The sequence below is a fragment of the Martes martes genome (genome assembly GCF_963455335.1).
Source record: "Martes martes genome assembly, chromosome: 15".
In the NCBI taxonomy this organism is placed as follows: Eukaryota; Metazoa; Chordata; class Mammalia; order Carnivora; family Mustelidae; genus Martes; species Martes martes.
The window spans coordinates 66,986,087-67,000,246 of NC_137903.1; the positions used below are offsets into that span (position 1 = coordinate 66,986,087).

A 14,160-nucleotide genomic window follows, 5' to 3' on the forward strand; every position below is an offset into this window, starting at 1 on the left:
TAATAAGAGGGCAAATTAGCTCCAAATCTTCTTCTCTGGAAGACTGAGAGAATGATTACAACACTGACGGAAATAGTGTTAGTTGGTGTGAATGGGTAGACAGATAAAAATAATAGCTTTGGCAGGTATGGACTGTGTCTCTATATTTAACATTTCATGCCCTGCGCTGCATTTGAGAAGAACAATGAAACAGCTATGCAGACACGGCCCAAGGCGACTGAAAATACAGACCTGAAAGAGAGTAAGCGACAAGATTACAGAAGAGGAAAGGGACTAGAGGTGTTTTTTTTTTTGAAACCCTAGAGCCTGGTTTGGTGTTGGCATAAAGCTGACCCTCGGTCCATACTTACCGCATAAATGAACTTAGTCCTCTGCAGCGATGTGAGAGTTGAGCCCGTGGGCACAGAATGGAAAGCGCAGGGTATTTACTTGATAAGATTCAAAAGCAGTTCTTCTTCCCTATGGCCAGCCTCGGAGGAAACAAGTCCGAAGGTACCTTGAGGGAGGGATAATTAGGGTAGGAGCTGGCACTTCAGGAGCTAGTAAGAGAGCGTGTGTGTGTGTGTGTGTGTGTGTGTGTGCGCGGTGCGTGGAACGGATGGGCGAGGCGGGTGCGGGAGTGCATTCTAGATTCAGAACTCCAAAGTGGGAGGCACAGTGTGGCACTCAATTAAAACTGATACTGGCTGTGTTCATCTTGTAGGAGGGCCCGACTGTCTCCACAAATTCAGAGCTGCTCCGCGCAGTCAGCGCGGCTCCTCCCCACGATGCTCCAAGCGGAAATCCCACTTTGCAGGCCACCTGCCAGGCCCGCGCCGCTCTACGGCAGTCAGCGATGGCCGCAAGGAGCCCTGCGCGTGGTGCATGAACAATGAATTCTGGAACACTGGAAACAAATTTAAAACATAAATAAACGTTTAAAAAAATAAATCAAAGGTTGACGGAAGAAAGAAAAGGTTTTGAAGCTAAGACCTGACAGTCCAATGAGGCGGACCGGGAGGACCCTTCCAATTTCCATCCTCAAGGGGGCGGTGATCAAAAGCCACTGCCCGACCGCACACGCCCAAACCCGGCTCCGCTCAAGGGCGCGTCAGATTCATCCCAGGGCCCAGCGTCTCACACTGAGCCTGCGCAGACGGCGCGGCGGAGCGGGCGCATGCGCCTTGAGGCGGCGCTGGCGGAGTCGGCTCTGGGCGGGTCCGGGTCTCCGCAGTGTTTGGGGGCCTGGGCGCGGTGGGAGGAGCCGGCGGCCTCACCGTGGTAACCGCAGCGCCGCCGCCCCGCCTTGCAGGCCTCCGGTCTGTCATCGCCTTTGGGTGTGAGGATCCTGGGGCCGCCGTCCGCGGGCCTCGCTCCGTCCGCTTCCTCAGATTCCGCTCTCCCCCCCACGCTGCCGTCGCCGCCGCCATGCAAGGGGAGGACGCCAGATACCTCAAAAGGTGACCGCGCCCCGGGGCTCGCTCCCACCTCCCGGCTGGGTCCGGCTGCCGTGGGTCGGCTTTGAGGTGTCACCGGGCGAGGCTAGCCGCTTAGAGGCGGGGCGGCCGACGGGGGGCAGCCCCGCGGAGGGAGGGGCGGGGTGCACCGGGCGGAGCGCGAAGGGCCCTCGGGGTGCGGGGATGCCCGCCCCTTACCTGGCTGGGCGGGACCCGCCGCACGGAAGGTGGTTTCCCGGCCGCGTGCAGCGCGCTGGTCGCGGGAGGCGGCGGCAGGGCCGAGTAGACCGCGTGCTGCTCCGCCCCAGGCCCCCGGGGTCTCCGTCCCCCTGCGTCGGGTAAACCCCGGGGAGCCCGGGACCTAGTCTCTGGCGTCTCTGCCGTCTGGCTCCGGTTTGGGCTCCCTGCCCCGGGCCTCCGACACGACGACGGAGAGAGAAGTGGTGGCCTTGACTTGGTGGGAGGCCGGCCGGGTGGTTCCTTCCCGCGCGTTTCGGCGCCGCAGCTGCCCGGCCCGTTCGACTGCCCCGTGCGCGGTGCGGTCCTGACCGCCGAGAGGCTTGCTCGGGAGCTTGTCGGGGAGCGGCCTGCGTACTGTCAGCTTCTCTGTGAAGAAAATCGTATCCGTGGGGATAATTCACTTGACTCCTGTCAAAGATGAGATCAGCCCCGAGGAAGAGGACACCTGGCACTGGGCCCAGAGTTAGCAGCGATCCATGGAAGACAGTCTTAATTAGGACTCTCCATTTTTGGTTAAGTCACTGTTCCTGACAGGCTAACGTACACGGGGAGAATCACGGGTATTTTTTTGGACACAATGTCCTTATTTAAATATGGGGCAAATAGTACCTTATGAGAGAGATGCTGACCCATTATGAAAATACCTTTAAAATTAAAACATGCATGTAATGTAGTGGCAGCATTTCAAGTCATAATATGCCTTTATTGCATATGTTCATCTGGCTCGGCGTGGACTTAATCACCACAGAAAGATCCCTGACCTCTAATCGATTCTTAAAAGGGAGTCCGACAATCTTAAGATCGGCAGCCAGCTGCACTTATACATTGCCTGCCTTTCTCACTGTATATGAATATATCTGAAACTGTCAAATAACCAGGCTTTATCAGTAAAATCTTTATAGCAATATGTAGTCATGACTAGTATTTAGTATTTGTTTCCTCACTTACATTGATAAAGTATCTTGATCGAAAATTTTATGACAGAAGAAAATAAATTATTTCTTCTTCAACTTTATGTTCCAGATTATCCTACACAAAGAGCCACTGATACACTGTCAGCTTCTTTTTGTGTACTACAGGTGTGCCACAAGATAGATTTTTACTAGGATTCTTGTACCTGTATGGACCCTTAGGCATAATTCTCAACCTATTCCTTATTTTTAAAGTCATGTTATCTAGAGTTAGAAAAATAAACCAGTCACTGTGGTGTTTGAAGTAAAATAAGGTCAGAATTTGGAAAGGTTGAAACATATTATCTTCAGTTTTATGTAATTTTGACAGTATAAGTAATAAGTTTGCCCTGTTTGTTGCTGACATACAACCATACAGGCGTGATGGCTTATGATGTCTAGCAAAACCATTTTAATTATTGGTTCTTAGATAATGATTACATATATTCCTTTTGTAATACTTTTACTTTTAGATTTCATTTTCAACAGGAAAGCAACATCTCTTCAATCTAATAGATTCATTCTAATTGTAATTAGTTGATTTCAGGGGTTTCATTGTGGTTATCACTGAGGACTCTCTAATCTCTTTATATTTAAATGGGTAGTAGTTTGTAGAATCGAATCCGGTTTCATTTCTTCTTCTACTACCAGCTTTGATTCAGTAGCACTTAATGAACACTTACAAAATACCTCGTATATGCCTACCATTATTTTGATTACTGGGGGAAATGATTAAATAGGCACAGTTCATGTCCTCAATCAGATGATACACAAACATAGACAATTATTTGTGATTTGGGGATTTTTTAGCCTCCTTTTAAAACTCTCCAATGGCTTTCCATTGCTTTTAGAGTTAGAACACCTGCCTTTTCAGCTTTCTGTCTCTCTGCCTCCCTCCCACCCCCAATAATTTCATACCTGAGCCTTACGGAAATAACTTCTTTTAGATCTCTGTGTTTCATTATTAGGTTCCAAATGCCCTTCTCATTGTCTGGAACTTGCCCTATTATTCACCTAGCTAACTCCTCATTTTTCCTATTTTTGCTTAAATGTCATTTTTTCCAAAAAGTCTTTCCTGAGCTTCCGTTTTCTCATTCCACAATCCACAATCCAGGTCACTAGACCTGGTAGGTACTCATGATACCAAATACCTTGTCTTTACGCACCCTACTCATATCTTGTTATTGTTTGTCTTTCCTCCTGGTCTATAAGCTCCAAAAGGCTCAGGAGCTATGTGTCTTACTTGTCATTGTATCTTCAGCACACAGCGCAGTGCCTGGAACCTAAGTACTCACTAAGTAGTGATTAAATGATGTGAAAATAAAGCTACAAAGAAAAATGGGCCAAATCTTATAGGAATTAGGAGCCATAGTAAACTGTTGAGAATTGTAAAAGCAGTAGGGAACCAGTAGAGAATTTTAAACGTAAATGGCATTCATTCATTCATTCATTCAGTAGTTATCTGAAATTCTACCATGTGACAGTCACTCAGCTGAGTGATTAAAAGTATTGGATGAATGATACATACTTTCTCTGCTTTATGGTGCTTATAATGTAGCAAGGAATACAGACTTCAAATCATATATAATCAGAAGTAATTATTGTATTTATGTTAAGTGCTATAAATATATGATAAGCAAAATCAGTATGGCCTTTGTGTAGAGCTTTTTTACTATACAGTATAATGTTTTCAACATTCATCTATGTTTTAGTATTCATTAGTACTTCATTCCACTTAACGACTGAATGATAATTGATGGTATGGATATAGCACATTTTGACTATCCATTCATCTGTTGATGAACATTTAGATTGTTTCTATTGGCTATTGTGAGTAAAGCTGCTTTGAGCTTTCCTGTACTAGTTTTTGTTTCAATACCTTTTTTCACTCTCTGGATATCCCTAGTTGTTGCAGGGTCATGTACTAATTCTATATTTAACTTATCGAGGAACTACCAAACTGTTTTTCACAGTGACTGCACCATTTTACATTCCCACCAGCAGTGTATGAGAGCTCCAATTTTTCGAATCACCAATAGTTGTTATTTGTTTTTTTTAACTATGGCCATTCAGTGGATGTGAAGTAGTATCTTATGGTTTGCATTTCCCTAGTTACTAGTGACATGGAGTATCTTTTCATGTGCTTCTTGGCCTTTGTCTATCTTCTTTGGAGGAAAGAGTTCTTTATATGTTCTAGACACTAGCCTCTTAGCAGAAAAGTGGTTTGCAAATATTTTGTCCCATTCCATGGTTATTGTTTTCATTCTCTTTGTAGTATCCTTTTGTAAAAGTTTTAAATTTTGATGAAGTCCAATTTAATTTTTTCTTTAGTTTCTTTTGATGCCATTATTTAAGAAATAATTGGCCAAATAGTTAATTTCTGCTTTTGTTTCCCTTGCCTCAGGAGACCTATCTAGAAAAATGTTGCTAAAGCTGATGTCAGAGAAATTATTGGATATCCACACCTAAAGGAATTAAATTAGACCCTTACTTTATACCACATAATTAACTCTAGGATTTTTGTGGTTTCCTATCTCACATTTAGGTCCTTAATCCATTTTGAGTTTACTTTTGTGTATACTGTAAGAGAATGTTCCAGTTTCATTCTTTTGCATGTAGCAAAATAAAAAGCTTCTGCACAGCAAAGGAAAAAACAAGACTAAAAAACACCCTACAGAATCGGAGAACATATTTGCAAACAACGTATCTGAAAAAGGATTAGTATCCAAAATATATAAAGAACTTATACAACTCAACACCAAAAAAACAAATAATTGAATTAAAAAATAGACAGAAGGCATGAACAGACATTCTCCAAAGAAGGTATACAGATGGCCAAAAGACACATGAAAAGATGCTCAACATCACTCATCATCAGGGAAATGCAAATCAAAACTACAATGAGATATCGCTTAACATCTGTCAGAATGGCTAAAATAAAAGTCACAGGCAACAAGTGTTGGCCAGAATGTGGAGAAAAAGGAACCTTCATGCACTGTTTTTGGGAATGCAAACTGATGCAGTCACTGTGGAAGATAGTGTGGAGGTTCCTCAAAAAGTTAAAAATAGAACTACTCTGTGACCTAGTAATTGTACTACTAGGTATTGATAAAAAAAATACAGACACTAATTTAAAAGGATAGATGACCCTGTGTTTATTGCAACATTATTTATAATAACCAAATTATGGAAGCAGCTCCAGCGTCCATCAAAAGATGAATGGATATGGGGCGCCTGGGTGGCTCAGTCAGTTAAGAGGCTGCCTTTGGCTTAGATCATGATCCCAGGGTCCTGGGATTGAGCCCTGCATCAGGCTTCCTGCTCAGTGGGGAGCCTGCTTCTCCCTCCCTCTGCCCGTTGCTCTGCCTACTTGTGCTTTCTCTCTATCTCTCTGTCAAATAAATAAATCTTAAAAAAAAAAAAAGATGATGGACAAAGGGGAAGTGGTGTGTATGTGTACACACACAAAACACACTGAAATATTATTCACCTATCAAAAAGAATGAAATCTTGCCTTTGCAACAACGTGGTTGGATCTGGAGAGACTTATGTTAAAGGGAATAAGTCAGTCAGAGAAAGACAAATACCACATGATTTCTCTCATATGTGGAATTTAAGAAACAACAAATGAATGGAAAAAAGAGAGAGAGACAAACTGAGAAACAAACACTTAAATATAGAGAACAAACTGATGGTTACCAGAGGGGAAGTGGGTGAGGAGATGGGTGGAATAGCTGATGGAATTAAAGAATACACTTAACGATGAGCACTGGGTGATGTACAGAATTGTTGAGTCATTATATTATTGTACCCTGAAACTAACATAACACTGTATATTAACTGTACAGAAATTAAAATGTAAAAATATGAGAAAGAAAAAAGAGAAACCATTGTCACATCCAAGGCCACGAATATTTGCTTCTATTTTTCTTTTCCAATATGGAATCTTTAATTTTTTTCCATACTTCAGTGCTCTGGCTTGAACTTCTAGTACTATGTTGAATATAGGTGGTTGAAAGTGGTCATACTTGTCTTACTCCTATTCTTAAGGGAAAGCTTTTATTCTTTTACCCATTTAGTATAATATTAGCTGTAGGTTTTTCATAAATGCCCTTTGTCATAATGAACTTGAATTTATCATTGGAATTTTCTTGTTTTCCTAATTTATTAAATGCTTTTATTTGAAAAGGTGTTAGGTTTTGTCAAATCCTTTTCTGCATCAATTGGGATAATCATGTACTTTTTTTCTTTATTTTATTAATGTGGTGTATTACACTGATTGGTTTTCATATGTGTAACTTCCTTGCATTCCTAGGATAGAACCTACTTGGTCATGGCTTGTAATCCTTTTAATATGCTGCTGGATACTCTTTGCTAGTATTTTGAGCACTGTTACGTCTATATTCATAAAAGAACTATCCCTTTATAAAGGGTATTTATAAAAGATATTCTATTTTTGTGGTGTCTTTGTCTTACTTTGGTGTCAGATGTACTAGATGTTTTGGTATCAGATGTAATGTTGACCTCATAGAATGAGTTGGGAAGTATTCCTTCCTTACCTAGTTTTTGGAGGAGTTTGAGAAGGATTAATGTTAATTTTTCTTTGCATATTTGATAGAACTCACCAGTGAAGCCGTCTGATCCTGGACTTTTCTTTGTTGAGATGTTTTTAACCACTGATTCAATCTCATTACTTATATAGGTCTATTCAGAATTTCTGTTTCTTTTGAAATCATGAGTTAATTATGTAGTTTGTGTATTTCTAGGAATTTATCCATTTCATCTAGGTTATCTATTGTTGCCTTACAATTATAGTATTCTTTTTATCTGTGTAAGATCACTAGTAGTGTCCTGCTTTAATTTCCAATTCTAGTAATTTGAGTCTTCTCTCTTTTCTTAATTTAACTAGAGATTTGCCAGTTTGGGGGTCCTTCAAAGAAGAAACTTTGGATTTTATTTTCTCTTTTGCTTATCCTCTATTTTTTTTTTAAAGATTTATTTGTTTTAGAGAGAGAGGGAGAGACAGCACGAGGGGAGAAGTAATGGGAGAGGACAAGAGGGAATCTTAGGCAGGCTCCACACTCAGCATGGAGCCCAACACAGGGCTTCTTATGATCCTGAAGTAAGGACCTTAGCTAAAACCAAGAGTTGGACACTTAACTGACTGAGTCACCCAGGCACTCCTCTATTCTCTATTTCTTTTATCCCTCCATCTTACTATTTCCTACCTTCTACAAACTTGGGATTTAGTTTATTCTTTTTCTGGTTCCTTAGGGTGTAAAATCAGGTTATTGATTTGAAATTTGTTTATTGAGCTATAATTGACATATTAGTTTCAGGTGCATATCATAGTGATTTATATATATTCATACATATTGTGAAATGATCACCACAATAAGTCTAGTTAACATCCATTACCATATAGTAATTTTTTGTGTGTGTGACGAGAACTTCTAAGATTTACTCTCATAGCAATTTCCAAGTATACAGTACAACATTACTAACTATAGTCACAATGCTGTACATTATATCCCCAGGACTTATTTTGTACCTTTTGACCACCTTCACCTGTTTTGCCCACCCGCACTCCCTACCTTTGATAGCTACCAATCTATTCTGTGTGTCTGTGAGTTTGAGTTTTTTTGTTCTTAGATTCCACGTAAAAGTGAGATCATACAGAATTTCTCTTTCTCTCTCTGACTTATTTCACATAGCATAATGCCGTCAAAGTCCATCCATGTTGTCACAAATGGCAGTATTTCACACATGTACACACTTACATGCACCCCATTTTCTTCATCCGTTTATCCATCAGTGGACACTTGGGTGGGTTCTGTGTATTAGCTATTGTAAATGATGCTGCAGTGAACATGAGGGTCTGTGTCTTTTTGACTAAGTGTTGTTTGCTTCGGATAAATACTCAGAAGTGGGTTTGCGGGTTCTATGTTCAGTTTCTCGAGAAACCTCTATAGTTTTTCCATAGTGGCTACATTGATTTAAATTCCCACTAACAGTGTATAAGGGTTCCCTTTTCTCCACATCCTTACCAACCCTTGCTATTTCTTTTCTTTTTGATGATAGCCATTCTAACAGGTACAGGTGATACCTCATTGTGGTTTTGATTTGCATTTCACTGATGACTAGAGATTTTGAGCATCTTTTCATGTACCTTTTGGCCATCTGTATGTCTTCTTTGGAAAAACACCTATTCAGATCCTCTGCTAATTTTTTAATCAGATTGGATTCTTTCTTTTTTTTTTTTTTCTGTTGAGCTCTATGAGGTCTTTATATACTTTGGCTATTAACCCATTATCAGATATTTACTGGCAAATACATTCTCACATTTAATAGGTCACCTTTTCGTTTTTGTTTCTTTTAAGCAGAAGATTTTTAGTTTGATTTAGTCCCATTTATTATCTATTTTTATTTTTTGTGCCTTTGCTTTTGGTATCAAATAAAAAAAAATTGCCAAGACCTAGGGCAAGAAGCTTAATGCGTGTATTTTCTTCTAGGAGTTGTATGGTTTTAGGTCTTATATTCAACTCTTTAATCCATTTTGAATTAACTTTTGTATATGGTGTAAGATAATGGTCCAGTTTCATTCTTTTGCATATAGCTATCCAGTTTTCCAAAAACCATTTATTGAAGAGACAATCCTTTCTCTATTGTATATTCCTGGCTCTTTTGTTATTAATTAGTTGGCCATAAATGTGTGGGTTTATATCTGGGCTCTGTATTCTGTTGATATATATGTCTTTTTATGCAAATACCATACAGTTTTGATTACTCTAACTTTGTAATATGAAAATGTGGGGCACGTGAGTGATTCAGTCTGTTAAGCATCTGCCTTGGGCTTAGGTCATGATCCCAGGATCCTGACGTGGAGCCCCATGACAGGCTCTCTGTTCCACAGGGAGTCTGCTTCTCCCTCTCCCTCTGCCACTCCCCCTGCTTGTACTCTCTCTCTGTCTGTCAAATAAATAGATAAAAATTAAAAAAAAAAAGAAAGAAAGAAAGAAAGAAACTTGGTAATATGATGGCTCTGGCTTTGTTGTTCTTTCTCAAGATTGCTTTGGTTATTCAGGGTCTTTTGTAGTTCCATACACATTTTAGGATTATTTGTTCAATTTCTGTGAAAAAATGCCATTGGGATTTTGATCGGGATTGCATTGAATTTGTAGATTTCTTTGGGTGGTATGGACATTTTATTGGTATTAATTTTTTCAGTCCATAAGCACAGAATATTCATTATTTGTATTGTGTTCAGTTTCTTTCATTAGTATCTTACAGTTTTCAATGTAAAGGTCTTTTACCTTCTTGGTTTAACTTATTTCTAGATATGTTATTGTTTTTGTTGTAATTATAAATGGGATTATTTTCTTAATTGCTCTTAAGAGGTTCATCATTAATGAATGGAAATGCAACTGATATTTAATACTGGTTTTTGTAACCTGCAACTTTTCTTGAATTTGTTTATTCTAACAGTTTTTTGTGGAGTCTTTCGAATTTTCTCTATAATAATATCATGTCATCTGAAAATAGTGACAGTTTTACTTCTTGCTTTCAGATTTGGATGCCTGTTATTTCTTTTTCTTGACAAATAACTCTGGATTACACTTCTAGCACTATGTCGAATAGAAGTGAGAGTGGGCATCCTTGCCTTCTTTCTGGTCTTTGAGGAAAAGCTTTTAGCTTTTCACTGTTAAGTATGTTAACTGTGTCTTTATCATATACAGTCTTTATTGTGTTGTGGTACATTACCTGTATATTCATTTTGGTGACAGTTTTTATCATAAATGGATGTTGAATGTTGTCAAATGTTTCTGCATCTATTGGAGATAATCATAGGACTTTTACACTTCATTCTGTTAATGTAGCATATCATATTGATTGATTTGCATTTGTTGAACCATCCTTACATTCCACTTGATCATGGTGTATGATACTTTTAATGTAAACTTGAATTTTGTTTGCTAGCATTTTGTTGAAGATTTCTGCATTTATGTTCCTTAGAGGTATTAGCCTATTATTTTCTTGTGGCTTCTTTGTTTGGTTTTGGGGTCAATGTAATGCTGGCCTCATAAAATTAGCTCATAAATATTCCCTCCTGTTGTATTGTTTGGAAGAGTTTGAGAATGATTGGTATTAATTTTTTGAATGTTTGGTAGCATTAACCAGTGAAGTTGGGTCTGGACTTTTGTTTGTTGGGACATTTTTGATTATTGATCCAATCCCTTACTAGTAATTGGTCTGTTCATATTTTCTGTTTCTTTATGATTCAGTCTTGGGAGGTTGAATGTTTTTTAGGATTTTGCCCACTTCTATGTTCAATTTGCTGGTGTATAATTAATTGTTAAGACTTGTGATCCTTTGTATTTCTGTGTTATCAGTTGTAATGTTTCCTGTTTTGTTTCCGATTTAATTGAGTCCTCTTTTTTTCTTGGTGAATCTAGCTAAAAAGGTTTGTCAACCATCTCGTAGTTTGATTTATCTTTTCTTTTGTTCCTTTCTGCTTCCTTAATGCAGACATTTATCTCTGAACTTCCCTCTTAGAACTGCGTTTGCTGCATCCTTTGATTTGGTATGTTGTATTTCCATTTTCATTTGTCTCAAGGTATTTTTTGAGTTCCCTTTTGTTTTTTTCTTTGACCCATTGATTGTTCAGCGACATGTTGTTTTAGTCTCCACACATTTGTGAATTTTTCTGTTTTCTTCTTTTAATTGATTCTAGTGTTATTATGGTCAGAAAAGATGCTCGATATGTTTCAATCTTTAAATATATTAAAACATGTTTTGTGGCCTAACATATGATCTGTCTTAGAGAAAGTTCCATGTATGCTTGAGAAGCATGTGTATTCTGTTGCTTTTGGATAGACTTTTCTGTTTATGTCTGTTAAGACCATCTGGTCATCTGGTCTAATGTGTCTTTTAAAACCAATGTTTCCTGATTGATTTTTCTGTCTGGAAGATCTATCCATTTATGAAAGTGGGATATTAAACTCCCCTACTACGATTGTATTGCTGTTTATTTCTCCCTTGTATTTGCTAATATTTTCTTTATACATTTAGGTGATTCTATGTTGGGTGCAGAAATATTTACGGATTTTATATCCTCTTGTTGGATTGACCCCATTATTATTATGTAATAACCTTCCTTTTCTCTTTTTATAAACTTAAAAAAAAACATTATTTATTTATTTGAGAGAGTGAGAGAGAGAGCAAGCACGAGTAGGGTTGCAAAGGCAGAGGGAGAGGGAGAAGCAGACTCCCTGCTGAGCAGGGAGCCTGATGTGGGTCTCAGTCCCAGGATCCTGCGATCATGCCCTGAGCCGAAGGCAGATGCTTAACCCACTGAGCACCCAGGCATCCCTTCATTCTTTTTTTCTTTTTCCTTCTCTGATTGGTGAGTTCTGTTTCCCTGTCTTTGAATTCACTGATCCTTTCTTCTGCTTCATCTAGTCTGCTGTTGAATACCCCCTGTTGCATTTTTCAGCTCAGTTATTTTTATTCTTCAGCTCTGTGACTTCTGTTTGGTACTTTCTTATATTCCCTGTCTCTGCTGAAAATTCTCATTTTTTTTGTCCCTTCTTCTGAGCTCAGTAAACATCATAGTGACCATTACTTTGAATTCTTTATCAGGTAGAATGAGCATTTATCTTCATTTCATAAGGTCTTTTTTTATGGTCTTATCTTGTTCTTTTGTTTGGAACGTATTCCTCTGTTTCTTTAATTTTCTTTGAATCTCTGCACCTCATGTAAGAGATGAATCTTGTCATTTAACCCTGCCCTAACTCCTGTTTGTCTGTCAAATCTTTGTGATTATACAAGCAGTCTACTTTACTTCTAGTGATTCTCAGTAGTTGAAGGTGTGCTAAGACCTGTCAGTGTCCTAAAGGGGAGGATTCCGTCAGCATGTAGATTCAGGCCGATTGGAAGCCAGTCAGGCAACAGCTTTTAAAGTATGCCAATATACCTCTTTCAGAGGGAAGACTGGGAGATGGGTGTTTCTACTCCCTCTTTGCTGATCACTAGAGCGATAACCTGTTAAGAACTGTTTCTTTGCTGATATCCCTTTGAAATCATGAACACAAGCCTTGCTGGCCCCCAGAGCCAGGCAATCATGGATCATGCCCTGGGTGGTAGCCACAAAAACCAGAGCACCAGACAAGTATACAAGCTCCTCTGCAGGGGATGCTGGCACTCTGGAGCATAGCAGAAGGAGAATGTGAAGATAACAGCTGCCCTCCCAGGTCCCTGGTAAGGATTACAACCAGCTGTCTGATGTACGTTTATTTAGAAGCCTGTCCTTCAGGCCACAGCTATGAAGATAAGCTAATAGACTTCTTTTACAGATAGACTGGGTACCTCAAACTTCTGCCCTCTGCTGTGCCCTGGGGGTGGTGGTCAGTTAAGAACTCTTTCTGCGTTTGTTACAGTGCTGTGGGACCTGCGTGTATAAGCCCTGATGACCATCAGAGCCAAGTGATCTAGAGGCGACCCCTGGGTGGCGTCTGTAGAAATCAGGGCACCAGTCAGTGGTACATGCTACATGCTCCCTTCTGGGAGATACTGGTTAGCTGGAGCAAAGCAGAGGGACAGTGCAAAGATGGTACCCACTGGCCTCTGTCATTGGAAAGTATTTCATTAGGCCCATACATGTATACTAAATTAGTTGCCTGCTCCACAGGTTAACTTTTTAAGATAAGCAAATAAGTCTGTTTCACAGAAATTCTGGGCACCTGTCATCTGCCTCTGCACTGGGCTCTGGGGTAGGTGAGTCCATACACATAAGCCCTTTAAGAACGGTTTCTCTGTTCGCTATAGCCATGCATCTCATGGACACAAGCCCCGTTGGCTTTCAATGCTAGATATTTTAGGGCTCATCTCCCAGGTGCCGGTCTTCAAAGTTGTGTTAGGTATGGGTTTAAACCCTTCACTCCTCGGGCGGAAGCTCAGGTTTGTGAGTTCTCTCCTGATTGTGGGTCACTGTGGCAGGAATGGGGCTTGTGGTGAGATTGTATCTCAGCATCTCCTTCCCACTTCAATGTGGATTTTTTTTTTTGTACACTTAATGTGTAGGAGTCATGCAGCTAATTTTTAGGTTTTCTTTCCCAGAGGAAAGTTTTTCATATGTAGCTACAGATTTGATGTGTCTGTGGGAGGATTTTGAGCTCCGAATCATCCTATGCTACCACCTTGAATGGAAACTTGTAATAAGTCCTTTTGATAGCAATAAAGATTAATATTTGTTTTTCTAGAAAATTGATGAATGCATGATGCATTCAATCACAATCAATAATTGTGAGCATTTATTTTCTCTTTTAAGGATCATGATGACATCATCAACTGCATAAAGTCTGGAAACATCAGGATGTACTTCAGAAATTTTTAATTAAGAACATTGTACCCCAGGATGACAGTTACTACATGGAATTATAGAAGGTGTATTTTATATCACTCTGTGAAGCACAGACTTCACATTGACCTAAAAAACAAATTTTCTAAATTAATTTAGCATATTTTAGGTTCTAGTT

The 14,160-nt window shown here is 39.7% G+C and overlaps 1 protein-coding gene across 3 annotated transcripts in view; it reads left to right on the forward strand.

The window, feature by feature from the left end:
- Positions 1-1,145: 1,145 nt before the first annotated feature.
- Positions 1,146-14,160, forward strand: part of KIFAP3 (kinesin associated protein 3) — a 178,687-nt gene continuing 165,672 nt past the window's right edge. For 2 of the 3 annotated variants that reach the window (XM_080823971.1, XM_080823970.1), the window contains exon 1: positions 1,151-1,439. In XM_080823971.1, the coding sequence (XP_080680097.1) occupies positions 1,408-1,439 (32 nt within the window). In that variant the 5' untranslated portion in view covers positions 1,151-1,407. Of the gene's footprint in view, positions 1,440-14,160 lie in introns of all 3 variants that reach the window. The other variant, XM_080823969.1, reaches the window with a different exon arrangement.